Source organism: Pyricularia oryzae, chromosome 1, assembly GCF_000002495.2.
Source record: "Pyricularia oryzae 70-15 chromosome 1, whole genome shotgun sequence".
Taxonomy (NCBI): Eukaryota; Fungi; Ascomycota; class Sordariomycetes; order Magnaporthales; family Pyriculariaceae; genus Pyricularia; species Pyricularia oryzae.
In genome coordinates this window covers 7349507-7373869 of record NC_017844.1, presented here as the reverse complement: position 1 = coordinate 7373869, position 24363 = coordinate 7349507, and the positions used below count along the sequence as shown (strand labels likewise).

The following is a 24363-nucleotide window of genomic DNA, read 5'->3' as shown; positions in this document are numbered from 1 at the left end:
AATGCCCGTGACAAATAAGCACAATAACCTTGACACTTACCTAGTCAGGTACATACTATAATATCCTGCTAAGAAAATCACGGCGGTCGCGATAGTTTGTTTAACAAAAAAGAGAAGTTTTATGAATTTTTATTTTTATTTTCCCAAACTAAACAGAAAAGAAAGGAAATCTTCACGATGTGTCATGGTAGCTATTAGTCGGTTCTCTCATCTGAGTGGAAAGGGTTGCCGATATAAACCAAGTTGCCGAAACGCCTTCCGAAACCCAGATCCTTTTTTAGACAGGTAGTTTTGTTCACTTTTTTACTCATTCTTTTCAATTCCTCTTTGATGTTTGCTCTATAACGAGCATTTACTTGATCTCCAACAGCTTGACGTCGAAAACAAGCGTGCTGTTTCCTGGAATGCCAGGAACACCCGAGCTTCCGTAGGCGTGCGATGCGGGGATGGTCAGGCGGCGCTCTCCGCCGACAGCCATGCCGGCCACACCAATGTCCCAGCCCTTGATAACCTCACCCTTGCCGAGCTTGAAGCTGAAAGGGGGGCCCTTCTTGTTGGCTGTGAAAGGGGGTAATAAATGTTAGCAAACGCTTCTCCATAATCAGGAATGTTAGATACAATAAACTGAGATAACTCACCATCAAACACCTTGCCGTTGGTAAGCTTGCCAATGTAGCGCATGCTGACCTTGTCACCCGACTTGGCAACACGGCCCTGGCCGAGCTTGCGGTCGTCGATGGTGATGCCCTGGACGGTCTTGACACCGAGCGAGGCCTTGCCGTTGGCCTTGGGCTTCTCAGCCGAGCCGGTGGGGCCTTGCTCCAGGTTCTTGGCGAACTGGACCTTCTTGTCACCCTTGGCCGGGGTGGCCTTCTCCTTGGTCTCGGCCTCGACAGCCTCGCCCTTGTTGTTCTTGAGCTTCTTTTGCTGCTTCTTGCTCAACTTGCCCTCGGCCTCCTGGGCAATCAGAGCATCGAGACCCTCGGCCTCCTCGTCCTCAGCGGGGCGCTTCTTGCTCTTCTTGCTGTCCTTAGCCTTGACCAGCTTGGGAGCCTCCTCCTCGTCCGTGTCGATCTCCTCGACGCGCATAGCACCGTCGATCTCGTCGAGGTCGTCGCTAGAGACAGACTCGCCGTCGCCGAGAACGTCCTCCATGTCAGGGGTAAGGTCGTACTCGTCGTCGCTGTCATCCTCATCATCGCTGTCGTCCTCCTCGACGTCGGGGATGACGTAGTTTCCGGTGAGGTGGATCGAGTGAGTACCGCTGACGACGAAGTAAGCCCTCTCACCCTCTCCAATAACAATGTCAAGAGGCTGCTGGAAGTTCTGCATATGAGAAAGTTAGGTTAGCCACAGAGTCCCATGTTTCCATGTCTTGAGAAGAAAATACGAACCCTCTCAAGGTCGAGTGTGCACAGAACGTGCTCCTCCATGTCGACACCCATGTCCGAGTCGTCATCATCGTCCTCGTCCTCCGAGTCCTCATCATTGTCCTTGGTGGCAGGAGCCTTGCCCTTCTTCGACTTCTTCGACTTGGAGCCGGCGTCGGCCATCTCCTCGTCAGAGTCCTCCTCGTTGGCGGCAGCGAGAAGCTTCTTCAGTGCAGCCTCCTGGCGAGCCTTCTTGGACTTGGATGGGTCAGACGGGCCACCGTTGGCCTCCTCCTCCTCATCATCGTCCTCAGAGTCGTCGCCGCCGTCGGCGAGGAGCTGCTGCAGGTAGTCGTCATCCTCGTCGCTGTCCTCATCCATGTCGGGGTTGACGGTCTCCTTGACGAGCTTGAGTGTTGAGCGGGGCACACGAGGGACCTTGCCGTCCTCATCGGCCTCGGGCTCCTCAGTAGGGTCGATGGCGGCCATTGTGATGCGAATCTAGCGGGCGCGTTAGAAAACCTAGGAAATGAAACATGACTGTCTGGTATTCCTGTGCCGTAGCGAGCGCTCGAGTGTAGAAAGCTCAATGGCGCCGCGGGCGGACACAGCTTGAGCAATCATACTTACAGTAGCAGGGAAGTCAATGGCAGCGGGCATCGGCTCATCGCCGGCCGGGACGCGAAGTCCGTACAAAGCGGCGGGCAGAAGAGGCATTTTGACTGGACGTTATTTGAATATGTCGCTTGATTCGACTAAATAAACGATCTTGTCAAATGGAAAGATTCGCAGGCAGTGAGTTGGCGCGAAAAAAAAAGATTGGAAATTAAATGGTAAGATGCCAATGTACAATGTAGAGAAGAAAAAAAATTTGGTTCCAAGTGATGATCGCGAAAAGCCTATGCGCTTCTCCAGAATTTTTTTTTTTTTTCCTGCTACAAAGCTCAGCCGACCAAAGGCGATGTAACCCCACTGATAAGACCTTATCCTTCACTTCACCAGGCAACCGGCGGGACTTTTATGCATGGAAGCGGGGTCCTTGCCGCCGTGGAGACTAGGGACATGACAGGGGTGCAGCTAGCAGTAGCGGTATAGTTCTTGTTCAAGTTGTCAAGGGATGGAAGGTACCTTAGCAACTTAGGTACTATGTACTTCTTTCTATACATCGTTCTGGACTCTTATTTTTTTTCTTTTTTTTTTTCTCTTCAATAATCAAACAGTTACTACTGGAGATCGGTCAGCAAAGATGCGCAAGAGAGTTCAAGGTCAACAGAATACCCTGTCAAAACCACTTAATTAATATACCTACCTAGGTACGTATATGTAATCAGTGTTTGTCCATTGACTATTACTAAAAGACAACATTGGACGAGTCAGCGAGCCACACCTTCGAGAATCATCAAAAACGTTCCATTCTTAGATCCATGCTCTGCGCTATGTAGTATGCAAACACTTTTCACAACTCCTAAACACCAAATAGACAACATTTACACATGCAGACCAGATTATTTCTTCCCCGTTGTCTGGCTCCACGCGTCCTCAAACAGCGTCGGCCTCGGCTTGCAGTCGTCTGGCTTGAGGTTCAGCGCCCTCACAATCTTAGAAGCGCCCGTACCCACACTCATGGTCTGTCCCATGATGATACACTCGCTGACACCCTCGATCTTGTCTGTCTTCATGCCCGCCGCCGCGGCGAAGAGGTGATCCGGCGTCTTCTCGAACGACGCCAGCTGCAGTACCGAGTCACGCATCTTGCTCAGACCGAAACGTGTGATTCCAAGCACGTCGCCCTTGTAAGTCATGACATCGGCCAGCAGCTGCATGTGCCGAGGGTCGATACCCATGTCTCCCATGACGGATCCAATCTCGGTGGCGATGGTAGAACGCGCCGCCTCGATGCCTAAGATGTCACGGGCTTCCATGACGTTGTTGGATATCACTGAGGTGCCGATGACACCCTCAGTAGTCATGCATTCCCTCAGGCCGTACCCTTCCACCAACACCTTGTGCTCGTTCTTCTCCGATGTTTGAATGATCGCACGCGCTGCCTCGGGATACCCTGAAATAGGGACTTGTGGCAGCACACGGCGGAGGTGATTGACGCGTAGCAGCAGGTCAGGGCTGTCTTCTGTCGTCGTCCGGCTCCTGGCCGCCTTTTTGGCGGCAGCTGTATCAGCCCATGTGTTGCGAACCACAATCTCGACGCTGTCGCTGCTCAGTCTCAAATCATCGGGCTCAATCTTGAGCTTCTTGTATTTGCAGATTGCCTCGGCAATTTCTGGCAGTCCAATGCCCAGGTGCATATCCTGCAGAGCTCCCATGTCGATTTGTAGTACCACTGAGCCGGTGTCCGCCTTCCACTCATCTTCGATGAACCTGAGAACATCAGACACGTAGGTCTTCTCAATACGACCCTTGACGACGCGGGCAGCCTCGATTTGCTTGTTGTTCTGCAGCGGGCACGTAATAACGGGCGTGCTAATAAGCTTGGAGGCGTTGATGATCTCCTTGATACGAGGTACACCTTGAGTAATACTCATTCCGGCGACACCGGCGAAATGGAATGTCTTCAGCGTCATCTGGGTACCAGGTTCTCCGATAGACTGCGCTCCTACAGCACCCACAGCATGCCCCGGCTCCGTCTTTGCTCGCTCGTGTTTCTCTTGGCAGAGCTTGAGGAACTTGATAAGTGTGGTGTGAGATATCTTGGCAACACGATTCACTTGTGCTACTCGCTGCATATCCGCCTTTGAATCATCGGCTGTCCTATCGTCGACGCCTCCTGGGGATAGGCCAATCCGCTTCCGGATCTTCTCCAGCCTATTTGCGCGGCCCTCCACATAACTGTAAACTGTCTTCCAGAAACCCCTTGCACTTTCGTGCTCGTCGATGCTGAGATCCCTCTGGTCCTCGTAGTCAAGAATCTTGCTTCGGTCAACCAGATCTCGCCGCACATAGCGTTGGCGCTGCGTTTCAATGACTTGATCGCAAACCTGTAGAACCTCCCAAGGCAGCAGTGAATTCTCATCATTGTCCCAACTCAGCGTTTCGGCATGTGTCCATGTCCGATCGAAATGCACCGGCACCGCTGAACCCTCCATGTCCACGGGGTCAAGCTTGTCGGCACCGAACTGGAACTGAACAATACCTCCACCAGAAGTTCGGACCGTGTCATCGTACTGAGTCGACAAATCTTCGAGCGACTTCATCAACCGCCGTGACATGTATCCAGTCTCGGCAGTCTTGACAGCGGTATCGACCAGACCTTCACGACCCGAGATAGCGTGGAAGAGGAACTCGGTAGGAAGCAGACCAGAGTAGAAGCTATTTGCCACGAAACCCTTTGAAGGTGGCTGGCGAGAGTTCTTGTGGAAATGCGGCAAACTGCGATCTTGGAAACCATCAGGCACACGCTGTCCTCCGATAATTTGCTGACCGACCAGAGCCACCATCTGCGCGACGTTGATTTCGGAACCCTTGGAACCGGACTTGGCCATGACCAAAGGAGCGTTATTGCGACTGAGTGTTTCGACACACTTGGCACCAGCCAACTGTCGAACCTTACTCAGAAGACCCGAGATTGAGTTCTCCAGTGTCTGCTCCAAATCGCAACCAGCAGCCTTTTGAAGCTTTCCTGCCTTGAATGTCTCAATCAGCTCGTCGCACTGTCGATTCGCGTTTGCGACGAGCACTTCTTTCTCGGCACGCAGTTCCATGGTCGGGAACACGTCACCGACACCGATGGAGAAGCCCCTGTTTCCGAGAGTTCGGGCACAGAGCTTTGCAAGCCTGCTCATGACTATCACAGCATGGTCCGGACCGAAATCACGAAGAATGACGTAGAAAATCGAGTCCTTCTTGCCACCACCCACAATTGACTTGTCCATCTTGCCGCACATAACCTCCGAGTTTCTGATAACCAACCAACCGTCGTTAGGGCACATATCGGGGCATTCGCCCGGGCGAGGCTTGTATTCACGGCACTTGGCGTCCAGGTTGATTTTGACAGGAGATTCTTTGTTTGGCCTCAACATCATGCTGAAGACCTGTTTGCCAGTCCATAATGCCCGGGGCTTCAAGATCGCGGGAGGTGGCAGGTCCAGGTAATCCTTGCCGTCCATCAACATGTGTTGACAAACGTATGTAAAAGTCTTGCGATCGTAGAAGACGTCCTTGAGACTGATCAGGTAGGCCGCTGTAATGAAATCTTGGGTGGCTGCAATGATGGGCTCTCCGTTTTTTGGCGTGGCCAGATTATATTTGACACCCATTAGGGTCATGGCCTCTGTACGAGCTTCTTCTGTCTGTGGCACGTGAAGGTTCATCTCGTCTCCGTCGAAATCCGCGTTATAAGGGGTGCAAGCACACTCGTTGAGACGGAACGTTCTCCATGGCCGGACCTTGACAAAGTGACTCATGATACTGAGCTTGTGTAGAGAAGGCTGACGGTTGAAGAGGACGATATCGCCGTCTTCAATATGTCGTTCTACCACGTCCCCGTACCTCAAGCGATAGGCAACGTCGTTGCGGTCACCGAATTTGAGGTTCATCTTGTACTCGCCGTCACCGTCTTGTTTGACAACGGCGTTGGCCCCGGGCCAAACTGTAGGCCCATTGCGGACGCATTCCCTGAGCTTCTCGATATTGATGTGGTTGACCCGCTCGGGGTAGGTAAGGTTCTTTGCCACTAGGATCGGAATCGCAACCTGGTCGATTGCCAGGTTGGGATCAGGCCCAATAACTGTACGCCCAGAGAAGTCCACACGTTTTCCAGACAAGTTTCCTCGAAAACGTCCCTGCTTTCCTTTGAGTCGCTGGCAGAAGCCTCGAGTCATCTTTCCAAACCCCGGCTGTCCAAGACCAGGCACCTCACTGTTGACGTAGATGGCAATTTGCAACTGCAGGAACTCCCACTGTTCCATGATGGTCTGAATTGGGTGTCCTTTGCTTAGAGCACCACGGATAAGACCCGCGATGTGCACAATCTCGGCCAGCTTGGTTGTGATATCGTCCTCGTTGCTGGACGTATCCTGCTGCACTGAAGGCCGGATACAGATTGGCGGGGCTGGCAGATATTGCCACAGAAACATCTCGGGCCTGCCTTCTGACGGATCCAGTCCCAGAAGCTCACAGTCGGTCGGGCTTATCATCTTGAAAAGTGTCAACACTTTCAAGGGGTTCAGATCCTCCATGGCTTTTCGCAGGTGCTTGTCAAGTTCAGGAACTGATTTCTTGGCATAGTTGAACGAATTGTCAAAGACTATCTTGCTAACTGGCGGCTGTTTCCTAAGGGCGTTTGACTTGTTGAATGTAACGAACTTGTCGTGCGCGAGCTTCAGAACGCCAATTTTTCTGATAGTGCCGTTGACCGAATCGCAGTACGGACATATCTTGACCTTCCTGCACTGCTCGTTGATCTTTTTGCAGATTCCGGTTCTCCGCAGGTTGTCGATACCCGGTCGCCTCAATTCCAACAGAAACTTGCGCCTCTCCGGTTCGGTCAAGAGTACGCGCGCGCAGTCCTTGCAAATATTTTGAAGAATCATTTGTATAAACCGAAGATAGCCGATGTGGAAGGCCGGGAGAGGCAGTCGCACATGGCCAAAGTGGCCGTTGCAGTTCTGCAATTGCTGGGCGCATGTCTGACATTCGGCCGTCTTGCTCGAGGTACCAAGTCGGTGGTCAAGAGGGCCGTGACGCGACGGCGTCCTGTTGTTTTCGACATCGTAAAGCTGCTTTTCCGAGATTTCGAGCACACCTTGGTTGACAATGTCCTGATTCGACTGGATGCCGAATTTGATTTCCTTGAACCGCTTTGGGACTTTGTCAACAAACTGCTCCTTTACGGGCAGTGAGGGTGGTGCTTCGGCCGCCATCGCGGCGGCTTGCTTCTTTATGCGGTTGCTTTCTTGAATTGGATGGGGTCAACCGCGTCGCCGAGGGAGAAAAAAACATGAAAAAATTGGCGATTGTTTTCGGCTTGTCAAAAGTTGGAGTCATTTGTACCCCACCAATATGCATGCGCGCGATCTCAAGCTGAGAGCTAAGGTACTTACTTCGTCGCACGCAACAAGTGGGGCCAACACCCTTGAATTCACATGCACGCTTCTACTTCTGTATTTTGCTCATTCAACAAAGCCATTGGAGCATTGGCGTACGAGGGACGGACGGTAAAGAAAATTTACAGGTATTGGGTGCGAGGCATTAAAATATGACGGCGTACTTGAGGTATGGTACCGGTATCTATTTGGAACAGGGGAGTTACGGAGCATGTGCCTCCAGGAGGTACATATTTACAAGCCCTCACTGCTTTACCTCATAAGCTATACTGGGAATAGGTACCTGTCCATCTCTCAACCAAAGGCCCATTTTACGAGAGGTCACCCTGTATGGAGGGAGGTTGAGAGCGTTGAGGGTCATCCAGCTGACTTGGATCCAACCAGTTTGAGTAGCTCCGGTTCAAAGATGACAGTTGTGACGCACGTCAAAATGGCAGCTAGCAACTCTGGCTCATTCCGATTTTCTGGTCTGGTTTTTCTCAGCCACAATGTACATACAAGAGCGCCATACAAGCTAGCACTCGTACAATCGAGAATAATTCGGGCACAGCAAACAAATTTCTGTGCAAAGAGTTTTTTAATTTCCGGTAGAGATGATGGCACAGTAAAGTCGAACGGAAGGCCGAAGAAGAAGCACATGGGCAAGATGGCCTACACCCCTGCCGCTGCTCCATAAAAACGCCGCCCCGGCATTGCGAGCAGTAGGCGGGGCAGCTGACGACACAGCATGTGGTTGAATTAACCTGAGTGCTACGTATGTAAACAAGATGATGGTCCGGACAATTCCGCCGCACTAAGGCAGCAGACCCTTAACATCAGCACAGTACCAAGCCCTTGACCGTTCAAATAAGCAACTCCTCGTTTGCCTGGTATGTAGCGTCAGTTTCACGCTCATCCGTTTTGATGTCGGCTGCAGCTCACCGCCCAACGCTGGTACATTGCATTACAGAAGGTTCAGTACTCAAACCACCGAGAACATTCGGGACGGTCCCACACTGTCTTTCCAGGAAGTACCTTGCAAGGGGTGTTAAAGAAGAAGAGACCACTATAGCTTCCTCGCATTGCACCTCGCCGAACCTCAAACTTACTCTCCCCAAACACAACTCAAAGCTGCTGGCTTTCCGGTGCATCTCTAACCACTCGACAACAAGAGGGTCCTCAACAACAGCCCGGCTCACAACAACGCACTCCTTACATCAAACCGCTCCCCTCAGTCATTGGGCAGCCAGAGCTCCGCGGAGGCCCGCCGGCCCAGCAGGCCATAGCGACGCCATGGCGCCTGCGGGGTCTGCTGAGAAAAAGGCAGACAAGAGCTATTTCTCGTCTGCCGTCGACTCGATGAACCCTTGGGGTGGTAGTCGAAGCACTACCCCGACCCCCAAGGAACCTGTTCCTTCCACGCCGACACCTCCTCCTCCCGCCGCCAGCAACCCCGGGGATCACAGTATCAACTACGTCTACGGCCAGAGCACCAAGAGATACCCACCCGACTGTCCACCTCTGAACGTCAAATGGTTCCATGCAGTCGATGTGAGCACAATACCGATCAGCCCGAGCTCGTGTCATCGTGTCGGTGTCTAATAGGCTTCTGTGTACCAGATACCCAAGCGTAAACCCAAGTTCTTACGTTCCAAAAAACCGATCGAAGATCCAAAGCCACCCCCAGTACCGAAGAAGCTCGTCCCCTTTGCACCTGAGGATTCCCGGTCGATAGAGACAACATATCAAACTATACTCGAAGACTTGGAGAAGAACAAGGGGTCCACAGTCAAACGACAACCAACTAAGCTCAGTCGTAGGCCGCAAGTAAGTAGTGACGATTCAACGCCAAAGACCACAGACCATCACATTGTCTATGTTCAGGAGGACTTTCTCTTTCAAGTCGACATCGAAGACCGAGAGCTGGCACCTGTGTATTGGCTGGGCCCAATCTACGACGTGAGAAGGGGCACTTGGTTTTATCAGGAAGGGTCGACTCTGCGGCCATGCGAGGAGAACCTGGCAGCGCAGCTGGAGGAAGGTTACCTAAAAGCAAAGCCGTGGACATATCCACCACGCAACCGGAGCAACTCTGGCACGCAAAACGTAACACCAAAGGGGTCTAACGACAACCTCAAAGCCGCAGCAGCGGGACAGGCAGAGACTGCTTCAAAGCCCGCCGTCCCTGCCGCACCGCAGGCGCAGCACCAACCGCAGAGTCACCGTCTGTTTGGAACTTACATGAATAGTGTCGCCACCTACCAAGATTCCACAGTGGCGTGGTTGACTTCTGACAGTGTTCTATCATGGGTGACGTCTACGGTTTACGAAAGATTTGCAGGCGGTGGTTACATGAGTGGTGTTAAGCTAGTTCGTGGTTATAGCGAGCCCAACAAGGCCAAAGAAAAAGAGAGCCCCGATGGAAAAGGTGACTCAAAAGGTGACGTGAAAGAGGGAAGATGGCCTACCACACCACCCGCCGACATAACAGAGCTCAAGCTTGATGAGAAGCAACAGAAGCTGCTTAAGAGGAGATCTGCACCCCCTAGCACTAAGTCCCCAGTCAAGGAGTCTGGGGAGAGTCGAGACAAGGAGTTGTTGACATCATTGATGGGAAGTGCTGATAAGTCTGGGGATCAAGAGGAGGAAGACGTGCGGAGGAAACAAGAGAAACAGATGCAGAACGATTACAACACCCAGGCCGGTGAAAACCAAGGGCGAGATATCGATCACCTGTTTCTTGTGACGCATGGAATTGGACAGCTGCTAGGATTGAGGTGGGTAGACTCATCCAATAAGTGCATTTCAGGAGCTCCACTAACCTCAAGGTTTCATATACACAGAATGGAGAGTGTCAACTTCGTGCACGATGTCAACATACTTCGCAAGACCTTGAAGGGCGTTTACTCGAACTCTGCAGATCTAAAAGCATTAAACTCGGATAACGGGGATGGCCCAGGCAATTGTCGTATCCAGGTTCTACCGGTCTGCTGGCGACATCTTCTAGACTTCCCAAAGAAGCGAGAAAAGAAACGCGAGCATGACTTGGGAGAGACGTATACCGAGGAGGATGAGTGTAAGTCTTCATGGCCGCCCACATTAAGGTTAGTTTGGTGGCTAACTCAAGGACAAAAAAGACCCCTCGCTGGAAGACATCACCGTAGAAGGAGTTGCCTTTGCCAGGTCGCTTATTTCCGATCTTGCCTTGGACGTTCTACTTTATCAGAGCGCTTACCGTGAGCAAATCGCACATATTGTACAAGAGGAGTCTAACAGAGTGTACAATCTCTTCATGGAAAGGAACCCAGGCTTTAAAGGAAAAGTCCACATCATAGGTCATTCGCTCGGCTCCGCGATAATGTTTGATATTCTCTGTCGGCAGAAAGAGGATTCCAAGACAGGCGAGCGTAACCCGCTTCGCATCTGGCCCTCACAAGGCCGCCTGGAACCACCTAAGGACCCCAGAGAGCTGAAATTTGATTTCCAAGTGGAAGACCTGTACTGCATAGGCTCTCCCATCGGATTGTTCCAAATGCTTAAGGGCCGAACCATCGCAGCCCGGCACATGTCCGACTCGTTTCCGTCCCAGAGCCCACTGGACCCGGACACAATGGAGGACCCATTCCTGATGGCCGATCCCACGCAGCGCGTGTCAACCATTACTGGCCTGCCGTTTTCCATCTCATCTCCTAAAGTCAAACAGCTCTTCAACGTCTTTCACCCGTCAGACCCCATTGCCTACCGCATGGAGCCGCTCATTACTCCCGCAATGTCCAGTCTCAAGTCGCAGGTCCTACCTTACACCAAGAAAGGCATATTCGGCAGCGTGGCGCCCCAAGGTATCACTGGCATCGGCGTCAAGGTCGGCCAGAGTGTCTCGGGGCTCTGGTCGTCGCTCAGCGCCGGCATCGCCAGCAACATCCTCAACCGCAGTCTCGGCCTGACGCAGGAGGACGTCGCCAACATGCAGCAGCAGCAACAGAACCCGACACCGTCGTCGGGCGCCGCGGGCACAAACATCTCGTCGGCCACGGGCGTCCTCTCGGACGCGTCGGTGCAGTCGGAGAAGTCGGCCGAGCGCAAGCGCCAGCTTGCCCGGAACAACAGTGGCCTCAGCCCGCTGAGCGGCAACGATGCGACCCTTATCGACGACGAGCTCGAGACGCTCTTTTCCAACTTTGAGAACAGGAGGGTCAAGAACAAGGAACAGTTTAGCGAAGAAGAGGACAAGGCCAGGAGGCTGCGCAAGGAGGAGATGAAGGTGCGGGCGCTGAATCGGAACGGGAGGGTGGACTACAGCATTCAGGAGTACGTTCTTTTTGGATTTCTACTTTCCGGATTGTTTTGAGTGACCAAGAGGATACTAACAAATAACTATGAAGGAGCGCGTTGGATTTCAATCCCATCAACACCATAGCGTCTCATATGGCGTATTGGAGCGACGAAGATGTTGCGCATTTTATTATGTCCCAGGTTTTGTCCAACAGGAGCGGGACTGGCAGGAGATAGGGACCGGAAACAGGCCGATCAGATCAGTGAGGGAGGACAATTTACTGCTTGACATGTTTTGAGGATAGACTTGCGATGTTTTGGGATCGCGTGCTGTTGGGCTTAATGGAATCGCACGTTAGGAATAGTCCAGTATGCGTATGTAGCCATATCGTATTTTCAGGCGTATATCTTTTGCGTTGTGTACTATCAGTCGAGCAACAACAAGGGCATACTTTTGCTTGCCCAATGGTTCATGGCGGCTAAAACGGGTCATTCCTCACATGCCATTTTGAAAGCTCATAAAGTCCTCCGATTCTGTTGCGCGGGCCTAGAAGCAGCCCAATGCTGGACGCCTCAAGCAAACATGCCGGCCTCAATAAAGCTGACCCACCTAGGTCCGGCGTGGTATGCGTATTCCTCTGCCGTCCTTTCCTGGGAGTCCTTGAGCGCCCTGATGTCATCACTGGGATTTGTGAGCGTCGGCCGCTGCAGCTGAAGGTTGACGGCGACCTCGAGCGCGTCGGGCGGGAAGTTGTCCGTGGCGAGCCCGGACGCGAGATACAAGAGCAGCAGTGCGACCTGGGGCTGGTCCTTTTCAACAGCGATGTGCAGGGCGCTCTTGTTGCCGTTGAGCGGGTCCTGATACCTCAGCATCTGGTCCTTTGGCAGCCTCGGGGCCTCGTCCTCATCGTCGCTGTCAGGATGGTCAAAGTCATGCAGTATCGAGAGGATGCCCTCGACGTTGTTCTCGGCGCACATCTCGTGAAAGGCGTGGGCGGGACGGGCCTCGGGGTGCATGGTGAGGTAGGCCTCCTCGGTGACGTCGGGAAGAATGTTGTAGTCGTCCTGAACGCCGCCCTCGCTGTGGTACCGAGTGACGATAGCGACGTCCTGGGACGAGGGGAAGATGGTGTTGGTCACCGAGGGGCCCGTTGCGTTTGTAGCCAGGTGGTTACCGCATGATGGACATTTCAGGGATATGACGACATCTGAGGATGAGTCGAGGAAGCATTGCCTGAGTTATTTGGTGGCGGTGTGATGTGCATTGTGTGTGAGCAGAGATATTAAGGATAGAGTTTGAAATTACATGAGTGTAGAATGAGATGGCGGCTGGGAGACTGGTGCTTACCAGTGGTAATGGCATCCACAAGGGAGCAGGAGGTCGTCTGGTACGGGGGCGGCATTTTCATCCTCGTCGATGCCTAGCACCAAGGGGTCTTTACAGCTGACGCAAACAGACATGTTTGACGTTTGGCGGGAGCCTGATATGATATTCATTGCGTCAGAAGACAGTCAAGTAAGTGGATGAGATGTGTGACACATCATAACGCGTTTCTTCTGCATTGGGTGAAAATGTTGATCATTGCAGTATCCTTTCAAGCGCTCGACAAGAATTGAAATAACAAAGCCAGGTAACCATCTTGGTTCATTCTTGTAATACAGGCTACAAGACAATATCACGAGTTTATGTGAAGGTGAGATAGGGGTGAAACTATGGAGAAATAAATTTCGTCTGAGCCTTGGCCGCAGGAGAACAGGGGCAAAAGAGAAAAGAAAAAAGTGCTTTTTGTTGTCTGAGTGAATCCAAGACCGGAGTCGATCTTTTGCCAAACTCGAAGAAGTCGGCGGGTGCTAACACGAAATGGGATGAGAGCTCAACCATAGAGTTGGGCAGCAACATGTGAAATTCTCTTCTCCTTTGGCAGGGGTTGCGTGTTGCATAATCGAACCACAAAAATGAGATCTTTAACTTACGTGTACCGTACACAGCTTTTTGGTATAAGAGATGAAGATCTCCAGCAGGAAAATTTCAGCTTCCTTTCCTGTACCGTATACTAAGTGAATTTCTTGTCCTTGTTTTGCAAGATCTCGTGTGAATCCGGTATCGTAGGTCAGAAGACTTGAATCACTTTTCCGTCATTGAAATGGAGACAAAAAGAGCAAAAAAAAAAAAAAAAATATGTCGTGCAGCTTCACTACTGCATGGCCCAAGCTTTGTTTGGTAGGCCATCAAAAGTGGATCCTGGGCATATCAGGCACACGGTAGCACCCGTTAACGCTGCAGATTTTATCATGGTTGATAATCCTGCAGAATCAATAATCGCCCAGAGTACCTGCAGTATTGACTTGGTTTTATTGAAGAAAGCGACTGGTATCGATATCGTTCAGCCGGATAGTGTTATATGCTATATTTTGTGACTTCGATGAGCTGGATGGCAGCATGAGGCTCGAATTTGGTTGGGCATGCGCCCAAGTTAACGCTAACTGACACCTAAAATGGGGCGGAGCCATCAAGTCTGTGGTGCAAACACGCTGAAGCCCAATATGATTTAATTAATAGGTACCCGAATATTTTGCAGTTGGCAGGCAAGCATCTTAATAAACAAATGAATAACGGTTGAGAACAGATTGCATCAGCGAGAGCTTTTGATCAGTTGTCAACAGCCGTACGATTGAGAAAAAAAAAAAAAAAAAAGCTACCGACCTTCCGGACCTTGTCTACCTTACAGCCCGGTAAGCTCGGATGGCAGGGATTACTCAGGTAGCAAGTGTAGGTACCTATTGTACCTACCTAGGTACCTGCCTAGGTAGGAGCCCTTAGTCTTGGGCGCAATTAATGCATGTATTTTGTCATCAGCTCTTAGGGCAGGCTAATAAAAAAAGAGATTCGGAAGCCTAGAGGACCAGATGAGATGGGTGCAGGAAACAAGTAAGGCACTCAGTGTAAATTTACAGCGGGCTCATTCCAATTCTCCAGCATAGAGTCAAAAGCCTGCCTGCCAGGCCGCGGCCAGTTCCTTGGCATGCGTGGACGCCTTACGCAATAGTGTGGCTGTGGAACATTACATCACCCCGCCCCCACCCGGCCAACAGACCTTGCGCAGCCCAACCAGAAGACGTACCTTGACCTGGGATGCTCACCTACCTGTGATGACAAGCGATTTGTGAACAAGCCCCTGGCATTCTCAATTCTTACTTCACTCTCAAAGACAGTGTTTTTCGCAATATCGATTTTTCGTGGGAGAGTAACTTTAAGTCTAAGGCGTCAAGTGGTCTTCGAAACAATCAACCCCCCTCTTATCCGAAGCCTGCCAGTCTCCCTTGTCCCTGGATCGCTTGATCCTCCAAATAACAGTCATGAACGTTCTCAAACTTCAGAGGTGTGTTAAAGAGCGCAACCCTTCCGCGGTGTGTGTATTATCTTTGCGCTTGCTGACTCGCTTTGTCCGCAATACAGGAAGTTTCCCGAGTTCCAACAAAACGAGATCTTTGAGCTCTCCAACTCGTTCTCAAAGCTTGATGTCGACGACAAAGGATACCTCGACGAGGCCACCGCGATCAAAGCTACCCAGCAGAGCGAACGTCAGCCCTACGATGTCGTGCGCCAGGCCCTCAAGGAAGTCGATCTGGACTCGTCGCGACGAGTAGAGCTTGAAGATTACGTCGGCCTGATCGCAAAGCTGCGCCAGTCCTCCCCCGCGCAAAAGCGTCTTTCTGGCGGCGGCGGCGCGGCGCCTCTCGCCCCATCAGGTGTCGTCTCGCAGAGGACTGGCGGGCACGCTTCGAAACCGAGTGTTAGTGGCAAGATTCAGGTGCAAGGCTCCAACGCGAACATCACGCATACCATCAACGAGGATGAGCGCACAGAGTTTACCCGCCACATCAACGCCGTTCTTGCCGGTGATCCCGACATTGGCAGCCGCCTCCCCTTCCCTACCGACACCTTTGAAATGTTCGACGAGTGCAAGGACGGTCTTGTGCTGGCCAAGTTGATCAACGACAGCGTGCCCGACACCATCGACGAGCGTGTGCTCAACCGCCCCGGAAAGAAAACCAAGAACCTCAACCACTTCCAGATGACCGAGAACAACAATATCGTCATTGAGTCTGCCAAGGGTATTGGTTGCTCGGTGGTCAACATTGGTAGCGGAGACATCATTGAGGTCCGCGAGCATTTGATTCTAGGTCTCATTTGGCAGGTTATCCGGAGAGGTCTGCTGGGCAAGATTGATATCAAGCTGCACCCCGAGCTCTACAGGCTGTTGGAGGAGGACGAGACACTGGAGCAGTTCCTGAGGCTGCCTCCGGAGCAGATCCTGCTGCGCTGGTTCAACTACCACCTGAAGGCGGCCAACTGGCCGAGGAGGGTCAACAACTTCTCTAGTGACATCAAGGATGGCGAGAATTATACTGTGCTCTTGGCCCAGATTGGCACCGAATACGGCTGCGACAGGTCGCCACTGCAGACGCAAGATCATCTCCAACGTGCCGAGCAGGTCCTTCAAAACGCTGACCGGATGGGCTGCCGCAAGTTTCTGACGCCCACATCTCTTGTTGCCGGAAACCCCAAGCTGAACCTTGCATTCGTTGCAAACCTGTTCAACACACACCCTTGCCTAGACCCCATAACCGAGGAGGAGAAGCTGGAAGTGGAGGACTTCGACGCCGAAGGCGAACGCGAGGCTCGTGTCTTTACTCTGTGGCTCAACAGCTTGGATGTGCAGCCTGCAGTCGTTTCATTCTTTGACGACCTGCGGAATGGAACAGTCCTCCTGCAGGCTTACGACAAGGTCATCAAGGGCTCAGTAAACTGGAGGCATGTTAACAAGCCCCCGGCGCATGGCGGTGACATGTCGCACTTCAAGGCGATCGAGAACACCAACTACGCCATTGAGCTTGGAAAGCAAAACGGTTTCTCTCTGGTCGGAATCCAGGGAGCAGATATAACCGACGGGCAAAAGACTCTGACGTTGGGTTTGGTTTGGCAATTGATGCGCAAGGACATTACCTTGACCCTGTCTGCGCTGGCTCAAAGGCTCGGCAAGCGTGAGATTACCGACACTGAGATGGTCAGGTGGGCCAACGAGATGTCAAAGAAGGGCGGCCGCAACTCGTCCATCCGGTCATTCAAGGACCAGACTATCGGCACCGGTATCTTCCTTTTGGATGTGCTCAACGGCATGAAGAGCAGCTACGTAGATTACGACCTGGTCACGCCAGGCCAGACGGACGATGATGCGTACCTCAACGCTAAGCTATCCATCAGCATTGCGAGAAAGATGGGCGCGACGATTTGGCTGGTGCCCGAGGATATTTGCCAGGTCCGGAGTCGTTTGGTCACGACGTTTATTGGTAAGTTGTTTCTACTTTTTGATGCACCATGATGTCGCTTTTGTTGTTATAAAAAGACATGTTAATGCTAATCATTTGCCACACAGGTTCCCTGATGGCGACGCATGAAAAGATGGCTTGAGCTTGTGGTGGGTCCAGTGGCTCGATTTCGTGACACGATGGCGCCAGGGGTTCAAATCGGTTGGGATGCTCGCGTGAGCTAGACGGGCTACCTCAGCTACACCGAGAATAGGGCCTGTCTCAAGCGGTAGATTAGACCGACGAGGCCTTTAGGTGAAAAAAAAGCTGGTTGCGTTTGGTTGAAACTGTCTTCCTTTCGGGATGTAAATGAAACAAACAACTTGCAATGATATCTACCGTTAGCTATTTTTCGAGTCGTGTTTGGTTCGGATGGTAGATCAAGCTCGGACCATTAAGTAGTAGGAACTCGCGTCCGTTCTACCTACGGTAAGCTTGAGCTTGCCAATGATTGCGTGCCATCTACCCCTGCGCTAGCTAGCCAGGGAGGTACCTTGCCCAACCTTGCGAACCTACTTCGTACAAGTACTTCGGACTGACGGCATCGCCTGATTTTCCTGCGGCAGAAAGAAAATAGCCGCGATCATTTGAGGTTTCCCGCGTACAGCTGTAATATCACTAGAGAGCGATTGCTAGGTTTTTTGCGCAAGGCAAGTGACTGTTTTATTTGATAATCTCTCAATTATTCGGGTGAGCTCATTGAGACTGTATTCCACAGAGCTCGCCCGCCTTGTCTGGGGAGAACCCCTAGCAGGGATATACCAGCTGGGATTATTATTATGCGGGGGAATCTCGGGCTTGAATTTGTGCTTTTCCGTATTGACCTGGAGTAAAAAAACCTGGGGGACTGGGGAAGACGAGACTCCCTTGCTTCTGCTTTTTAGTTCTTCCGGGGAAGCCGGGCTTGATATCGAGAACTCTTTTGAATCAATTGTCGACACTTTTTTCAGCTTCTAATATCTCAATCAACCCGTGGTCTCAATGATGCTCGGGCTGTCAAAGCATCCTTAGTACGAACTATACCTCAAGCTATTCCCGGCTATTGCGTGGTAATTTTTTGGTTGCCAGGTTATTTGGCGTGCTTCCGCTCCTACCTTCCATGTTTTGAGACAGGTATTGCCAAGCTGGGGGGGCTAACCAATCATGCCACTTTCTCCGCACGCATGGATGCCTGAGGCAAGACAGCTTCCTGCGACCTGCCCGAGGCAAACCCAATTCCCTTTTGTTTCCTCCAAGCAGCTCTCCTCTCACTCACACACCCATTCAAAAGCTCTCACATACCATCCATCTGCAGCCGTCTTCTATTTTCCAAACTTGTCCATTTCGTTCATATCAATTCCATCAAAACATTCACAATGTTCGCGGCCAACAGAATCAGCGGAGCCATCGCTCGCACCAGCAAGCCCCAGACGACCCGTCTGATGTCCACTATCCGGGGTAAGATCCACTCCAGGGCGTTCAATTGACCCTCTATCGCTCGGGAACGCCGACCGGACCACTCTGGGGAGAATCCACAAGTGGGCAGGAAGGCCAACGACGAGCATCGAAAAAAGATAAGAACAAAAACCCGCTTGTCATGATCCATCTCGCTAATCCAATTGAGTCATTTTCAATTGATACAGCTCCGGCACGCATTCAGAGCTCAATCATCAGCAGCACCCGTCAGCCCGTCGCCAAGCATGGTCTGTTGATGAACAGCGCCCGCGGCAGCATCAACTCGGTTATCGCACGCAATGCCATGCAATCGCGCGGCGTTGTCGCCGAGACGGCCGCTGCTGCCATGATTGCCGCCGCTAAGGCTCAAGGTGCCGGTCTTGCCACCATTGGTCTGGCTGGTGCTGGTGTCGGTATCGGAACAGTCTTCGGTGCCCTCATCCAGGGTGTCGCTCGCAACCCAGCTCTTCGTGGTAAGTAACAGACCCTGACTGTAATTGATGCTTTTGGGTAGATCGCCAATTCGCAAACTGGGGCGATGGGGTCGCGATCCCGCAATTGAATCCACGGCGCTAACGGATGGCGTTTCCACCCTTGTCTACAGGTCAGCTTTTCAGCTACGCCATTCTGGGTTTCGCTTTCTCGGAAGCCACTGGTCTTTTCGCCCTCATGGTTGCTTTCTTGCTCATGTACGTCTACTAGAGCTTCGGCACCAAGGACATTTCGAGAAGAGACATTTCGTCGATGCTCGAGGATCTTGAAAAGGCCCACAGTCAATCGTCACCGCCGATTCGAGATGGGTCCAGCCTAAAAGTTTGGAATCTGGGGAGATCCTTGTAAAATATCTCGGGAGGGAAGTGGAGTTTAGATGTGGACGAAGCCTTAGATTACGGGTTCGCTTGATGGCTCGTGCTCTACCGTTAGGGGCTCGGCGTTAAACTCGAAAAGAAATAAACGCTCGGCAAGCAATGGTCAATTTCCTTGCGTCTTCCAAAAGCACTCTCTTTCGTCTGTTCCGCTGATGTCAAGAGCTCTATTTAAGCCTTATTTTTCGTACGAGTGATATTCTTAATACAGCCGCCGGTGGTCAAAAGAGACACGGCTCAATTCTCAAGACCAACGGTCCTAACCCTGAAAATTTTCACCTCATTTTCGATTATCTGTGTGATGACGTCGGACCATCGAACAAATTTGGTCCTTGCCGTTTCCGGCCAATTCTTGGCAAATCTTTAGCTTCGCCTACTACGTGGTAAAGGGCTTTTTGGTGGGCTTTTTAAATTCATGACAAAACCCGACAGTCGTTTCACCTTAGTCGTTGCATCTCGCAAAGATAATTCCCATGACAGGAACAGTCCGGGGGAAACCTTCGGCAGATCCCGTTTACAGGGGTCCACCAGCAGATACGACTCAGCAAGCTTGATCACACCGGTCACTGGTATACGCCAGACCGCCCGGCCTTACTCAGTATCTCGGAATATCATCAGGATGAATATTTGGGCGGCCGCCCGCGTGTGTTGTTGCCGATGTAGGCTCGCAGGCGCCACTTTTAGGAACTCATGTTTCCTCGGCCATTGCGGACACAGGAGTAACGCCAGCTGCTTGCTTTGCCCGCTGGGCCTGGCTTGGGCAAATTGTGCAGGAAGAGACTATCTCGCTACTATGTGATGTATGCAAGTTTCTCGGAAACCCCGGCGCATCCGTGGGCGTCTACTGCTGCCAGGTAGGTCGGACCTCAAGGCTTAGGCGCTCTACCAGCCTGGCCGACCCTTTTTATCAATAATTGGGATGACAAGCACAAACAACCTGGGGCAGTTGATAGCTGATCCATTCAAGCTGTGTAACTGAGGGAGACGAGGATACCAACAAATATGCAGCCGCTCTTGACTGAAAATAAGAAGTGAGTAACTCGCACAACGCCAACGAACAAGGCCAAGAACCGCATATAGTCAAGCAGGTCTGGATCTGGTCTTTGTGTGCCACCTGAAATTCGGGGTATGTACCTACATTTCCTCTTCTTTGGGTCAACAGCAGCCTACATACGTGGGGGTCAGTGACGCCAGGATGCCTTACCGGCACATCGTCGAATTCTGAAATAACTCTAGGTACCTACGCCCTGTGGCCTTAGTATTGCAAGGTTCTTCCAGATAATGCAGAAGCTTGTAGAACCTTATGTGAACCCGAATCGGTAAGGCTGCAGTACCGGTGCGTTGGTCGCGGCGGTGATGGGCCGCCGTTTCGCAGCCAATAACATCAGGTAACTTAGCGCCATACGAATAGGGCACTTCCGATAACAGGACAACAATATGCATGTACTTGTTCCTTCGGGAAAGAGACGCTGGCGAAGAGTGTCTGAATGATGACAACATGACGACAGTGTCAGATCTCTTCCTGTCCTTGTCGAGTTCGCATTGGTTAGTACCCCAGTAGGTTGCATATTGGCACTTGGCCGGCTTGTCTATTTTTATCGAAACATCTTTGCTGGGTTTTCAGAATGATGCTAACACGAACAGTAAGAATCTCGATTCGGTACCGAATACTCACTCAGTCTTGTAGTAGTACGAGATGGATGCCCAATATATCACTGTCTGTTGAACCTCAATTGCTGGCCTGAACCTGTAAAATTAAGTCCTTCAAGCATCGATATCATATAGACAGACAGCAAAGTTCTCCTCTTTTTTGCTCGCTTATAACTTCCAATACAACAGCTTCTCAAGCACAGCACCAACATGCAGGAAACCAGCGATTGTATCAACATTGATCCAGCGCTGCCCATCTACAATTACGCCTGCGGCTATGAGATACTCGATATCTTCAGGTCGTGCCTCATCCTCCCAGGTGGCCCCGACTACCGAGCGCAGACGCTGGCAGGTGAGATTCGGCGCATCTGTGCAGAGACGCCTGGGACTTCTGACCAAAGGCGCAATGTCATCAACTGCAAGCAGCTTCTCACGACCATCTACCATCTTATCCACTGGATCGTCGAGGATATTCCTCACGACGACGAGAAGCAGGATATCTTGGCCAGCACACTCGCTATCTTGTAGCGGACGAATGACTATGTTCGTCAGAGGGAGGAGAACCCTTGCAAGTGGGAGGGGCTTCCGGGTCTTTCCGCCTCGGTGAGAAGGTGGTACGAGAATGACGGTAAAGGCCCTCATCTACTCCCCATTCGCTGTTACCTACTCAAACAACGCCCTATAAACATGGATCACGTCTGCAATACGAAAGGGGGAAACAGCCTTGTGTGATGGATGTATACTGAAAACAACCCAATTTTTAGACATCACCGAGTGCAGGGCCAGCGGAGGTGGCAACCCAGACGAGGAAGAGCTCGCCCAATGGCGCAACTGGGCCGCGTTTCTCGCTCGGCTCGCCGTCCGGGACGTCGAGAGTCTGTGCTACGGCATATGGATCATCAGGAAGGCCCTGGAGGGAGGCGTCAGGTCGGAGAACCAAAACACCCCCATCGTCAAGGGCGACTCCCTGCACACTCGGCTCTGTGGCGTCCGTGACTGGCTCAACATTGCGGGGCCGCGCATCTTGCAGCTCTTGCTCGTCAGTGCGGGTAACGGGACTGCCGTGGACGACATGGCGGCGCGCACTTGTGAGCCTGGGAGGCTCTGCGGTGACGCTGTGCCCGCGTTTGGGGTGGAGAGGTGGAGCTTTTGGAAGCAGAGGCTCGGGGAGATGTCGGGCCCCAGCTTGCCGAGCTGGAGCTGGATGAGGAAGATACGGTTCCGCTGTGCAATGAGGTGCTCGCGATTATGGGGAGGATCGAACAGGAGGCAGGGCTTGTTTAAGGAGACGAGTCGACACAAGGAGGAATTATGATTAGGAATCTGGGGTGGGGGGGGGGTTGTTGACCTGGTGAGTATATCCAATTGGAAATGAAGGGTGTGGAGGATTTCTGCCCTATTTGGTCTAGATTGTTTGGGCTGGATGGTATAAATATCTCGTCTTGCGCATATGGACATTATGAAACTTCAGTGTTCAGGGGAAACCTCGAAGTGGGCATGAACAGGAAATCTGGACCAGTACGTTATCCGATATTTTTGGGCTAAGTTGAGTATGTACTTGACCTTTGGTTATGTTCCTTCAATCAACCAATTTGCAAAGAAGGGCATGGGACAATGTGAGACGATTGCAGTCATGGGGAAGATTGAACAGGCGGCTGGGCTTGTTTAAGGAGATGAGCGGATGGGGTATGGCTTTATTAATTTTAATATGATATACAACCAACACTTGTGTAGAATTGAAGCAATATTCCGATGGCTTGTGGTATACGGTTGATCAGCTTCTGAGGCTATTTCCCAGATTTGTACCAATCTATAAGTGGTATAACCCCAGAAAAGCAAGTTTCAGTGTAACCCGTAGTTGGCAGCTAGCATTTTCATGACTGATTTGAATAGTTTTAGGTCGATAAATTACATGTAAGCACTGTTCTGGTCGTCTTGTTGGCTGCCAGTTTGATCTGGTACAGCCGTAGCCCGATCCCTCAGCTGCCTGAAAGCATGCCTACCTCCCTAGGTACCTAAGGAACCTAATCAACCGGATTGAAAGACAGAAGAAACAGACCTCCAAAAAATAAACGCCAAACAGTTGAATGACTAAAGAGGTTAGATCACAGGCTATCAGGGTGGGGAGAAAAGAAAAGGGGGTAATGTAAGCCCCGAACAATATTGATTAAACCACTCGATCCCAGCAGGGCAGCGCAGCTATCGGTGCGGGGGACGTGTGGCTGCCGGCACATATGGCCTCATAGTAAACTGGTGGGCACCAGATGCTGTCTGCGGCTTCTTGGTGTCGTGCTGGATCACATCGAAATGTGTCTGGTCGTTACGGTTGTACACAGCCCTGACGCCGCCTGGCCCCTGGCCTTGTTTGTATGGTTCGGTCTGCCCGGGAATCAGGGGAGCATGTAGATAATAGTCTCCGGGAGCCGGCGGCGCGACAGTCAATGGGCAGTTGTCGGGCTTGTTCCATATCTTGAAGGATAGCCTCGGCCCCTGCGGCTTTCTTGGTGCATGTTAGCCGCTTGAGCCCTCGCCTCTCGTGCATAGATCCATGCTTTGGCATTCGGATCATGGTTTGAAGATGGTTCGCCATCAAAGTCATACTAGAGATGGTTTGTTAGCAGGAACACTGCGAAAAGAAACTGCTTTGTATCTTTTTGCTGTAAGTTCTCGAGGAAAGACAGGGGGAGCCTCTAAATTACATAGGATGAATCGGTTGGCCGGGTCCGTAAAGGGGCAACATGAGATGCACCAGACGATGACGCTGTGGTCACACGAGAAAGAGCATTCGAAGCCACCGAGGGCGCTGGCGACGGTCGCGCTGCAGACCCGGCTGATGATGATCCAGGAACACGCGGCGGCGGGCCAGGGAAAGGTCTGTCGTTCTGAGGACGCTGATAGCTCCGGCGGGAAGGATTCGCAAGTCTCCGATTGGGATTGTTCCTGTGGGGGCTGTTGTCCTGGCTACTGGCCCGATCAGACGGGTCTCCAGAGCGACTTGCCACCTTGCTGGACTTGCTGCCCATGTTGATGACGGTTTAGTTGGGAACCCTAAGGATGACGATGAAGGAGGATATGGTCTAGACTAGGTTCTTGAGACTAGGGATGTAGCAAAATGTTCAAATGAAATGAAGTGAGCAAGAGTGTGAGAGAAAGTCGACGATATGGCCAAGAACAGATAGAAAAGAGCACTTGTCTTTAGTGCAGGCCAGCGAAAGAAAGAAAGAACAGACAAGAGAGAAACGCAGCCAGGCGGTAGGAGGAAGAGGCTATGGGGAAGATAGTTCCTCGAGACCTTGAAAGGAAAGAAATCTATCCTCTTATACATGAAAGCTTTACGAGGGTAGAACACATGAGACTACCTTC

The 24363-nt window shown here is 51.7% G+C and overlaps 8 protein-coding genes across 8 annotated transcripts; 4 read left to right on the top strand and 4 right to left on the bottom strand.

The window, feature by feature from the left end:
- Window positions 1-95: 95 nt before the first annotated feature.
- MGG_04476 (FK506-binding protein 4) lies at window positions 96-2278 on the bottom strand. Its single transcript, XM_003710936.1, has 4 exons — window positions 2001-2278; window positions 1395-1871; window positions 639-1326; window positions 96-558 (listed from the first exon to the last, which is right to left on the bottom strand). The coding sequence occupies exons 1-4, from the start codon at window positions 2085-2087 to the stop codon at window positions 353-355; spliced, it is 1458 nt and encodes a 485-aa protein (XP_003710984.1). The 5' UTR covers window positions 2088-2278; the 3' UTR covers window positions 96-352.
- Window positions 2279-2634: 356 nt separating this feature from the next.
- On the bottom strand, window positions 2635-7334 carry MGG_04477 (DNA-directed RNA polymerase III subunit RPC1). Its single transcript, XM_003710935.1, has one exon. The coding sequence runs from the start codon at window positions 7244-7246 to the stop codon at window positions 2876-2878; it is 4371 nt and encodes a 1456-aa protein (XP_003710983.1). The 5' UTR covers window positions 7247-7334; the 3' UTR covers window positions 2635-2875.
- Window positions 7335-8161: 827 nt separating this feature from the next.
- Window positions 8162-12169, top strand: MGG_13817 (DDHD domain-containing protein). Its single transcript, XM_003710934.1, has 5 exons — window positions 8162-8959; window positions 9029-10185; window positions 10252-10484; window positions 10546-11716; window positions 11791-12169. The coding sequence occupies exons 1-5, from the start codon at window positions 8333-8335 to the stop codon at window positions 11915-11917; spliced, it is 3315 nt and encodes a 1104-aa protein (XP_003710982.1). The 5' UTR covers window positions 8162-8332; the 3' UTR covers window positions 11918-12169.
- MGG_13816 (uncharacterized protein) lies at window positions 11419-13853 on the bottom strand. The gene is made up of 3 exons (XM_003710933.1): window positions 13655-13853; window positions 13029-13161; window positions 11419-12914 (listed from the first exon to the last, which is right to left on the bottom strand). The coding sequence occupies exons 2-3, from the start codon at window positions 13139-13141 to the stop codon at window positions 12254-12256; spliced, it is 774 nt and encodes a 257-aa protein (XP_003710981.1). The 5' UTR covers window positions 13142-13161; window positions 13655-13853; the 3' UTR covers window positions 11419-12253.
- An 889-nt stretch (window positions 13854-14742) lies between these two features.
- Window positions 14743-17424, top strand: MGG_04478 (fimbrin). The gene is made up of 3 exons (XM_003710932.1): window positions 14743-15060; window positions 15138-17032; window positions 17119-17424. The coding sequence occupies exons 1-3, from the start codon at window positions 15038-15040 to the stop codon at window positions 17151-17153; spliced, it is 1953 nt and encodes a 650-aa protein (XP_003710980.1). The 5' UTR covers window positions 14743-15037; the 3' UTR covers window positions 17154-17424.
- An 827-nt stretch (window positions 17425-18251) lies between these two features.
- Window positions 18252-19604, top strand: MGG_13815 (uncharacterized protein). Its single transcript, XM_003710931.1, has 3 exons — window positions 18252-18487; window positions 18673-18957; window positions 19089-19604. The coding sequence occupies exons 1-3, from the start codon at window positions 18406-18408 to the stop codon at window positions 19184-19186; spliced, it is 465 nt and encodes a 154-aa protein (XP_003710979.1). The 5' UTR covers window positions 18252-18405; the 3' UTR covers window positions 19187-19604.
- A 1606-nt stretch (window positions 19605-21210) lies between these two features.
- On the top strand, window positions 21211-22315 carry MGG_13814 (uncharacterized protein; the record flags this gene model as incomplete). The annotated part of the gene is made up of 2 exons (XM_003710930.1): window positions 21211-21352; window positions 21765-22315. The coding sequence occupies 2 exons, from the start codon at window positions 21211-21213 to the stop codon at window positions 22313-22315; spliced, it is 693 nt and encodes a 230-aa protein (XP_003710978.1).
- An 884-nt stretch (window positions 22316-23199) lies between these two features.
- On the bottom strand, window positions 23200-24023 carry MGG_15296 (uncharacterized protein; the record flags this gene model as incomplete). The annotated part of the gene is made up of 2 exons (XM_003710929.1): window positions 23200-23490; window positions 23700-24023. The coding sequence occupies 2 exons, from the start codon at window positions 24021-24023 to the stop codon at window positions 23200-23202; spliced, it is 615 nt and encodes a 204-aa protein (XP_003710977.1).
- Between the last annotated feature and the right edge of the window lie 340 nt (window positions 24024-24363).

Excerpts from the sequence above, each read along its gene's own strand:
- MGG_04476 (XM_003710936.1), bottom strand. The coding sequence starts at position 2,087 with ATGCCTCTTCTGCCCGCCGCTTTGTACGGACTTCGCGTCCCGGCCGGC. Across the intron at positions 1,872-2,000 it reads CCATTGACTTCCCTGCTACT|ATTCGCATCACAATGGCCGC; the intron begins GTAAGTATGATT and ends CGCGCCCGCTAG. Across the intron at positions 559-638 it reads CAACGGCAAGGTGTTTGATG|CCAACAAGAAGGGCCCCCCT; the intron begins GTGAGTTATCTC and ends CCCCTTTCACAG.
- MGG_04477 (XM_003710935.1), bottom strand. The coding sequence starts at position 7,246 with ATGGCGGCCGAAGCACCACCCTCACTGCCCGTAAAGGAGCAGTTTGTT.
- MGG_13817 (XM_003710934.1), top strand. The coding sequence starts at position 8,333 with ATGTCGGCTGCAGCTCACCGCCCAACGCTGGTACATTGCATTACAGAA. Across the intron at positions 8,960-9,028 it reads AATGGTTCCATGCAGTCGAT|ATACCCAAGCGTAAACCCAA; the intron begins GTGAGCACAATA and ends TCTGTGTACCAG. Across the intron at positions 11,717-11,790 it reads GTGGACTACAGCATTCAGGA|GAGCGCGTTGGATTTCAATC; the intron begins GTACGTTCTTTT and ends ATAACTATGAAG.
- MGG_13816 (XM_003710933.1), bottom strand. The coding sequence starts at position 13,141 with ATGTCTGTTTGCGTCAGCTGTAAAGACCCCTTGGTGCTAGGCATCGAC. Across the intron at positions 12,915-13,028 it reads TGTGGATGCCATTACCACTG|GCAATGCTTCCTCGACTCAT; the intron begins GTAAGCACCAGT and ends CAAATAACTCAG.
- MGG_04478 (XM_003710932.1), top strand. The coding sequence starts at position 15,038 with ATGAACGTTCTCAAACTTCAGAG. Across the intron at positions 15,061-15,137 it reads AACGTTCTCAAACTTCAGAG|GAAGTTTCCCGAGTTCCAAC; the intron begins GTGTGTTAAAGA and ends TCCGCAATACAG. Across the intron at positions 17,033-17,118 it reads TTTGGTCACGACGTTTATTG|GTTCCCTGATGGCGACGCAT; the intron begins GTAAGTTGTTTC and ends TTTGCCACACAG.
- MGG_13815 (XM_003710931.1), top strand. The coding sequence starts at position 18,406 with ATGTTCGCGGCCAACAGAATCAGCGGAGCCATCGCTCGCACCAGCAAG. Across the intron at positions 18,488-18,672 it reads TCTGATGTCCACTATCCGGG|CTCCGGCACGCATTCAGAGC; the intron begins GTAAGATCCACT and ends CAATTGATACAG. Across the intron at positions 18,958-19,088 it reads TCGCAACCCAGCTCTTCGTG|GTCAGCTTTTCAGCTACGCC; the intron begins GTAAGTAACAGA and ends CCTTGTCTACAG.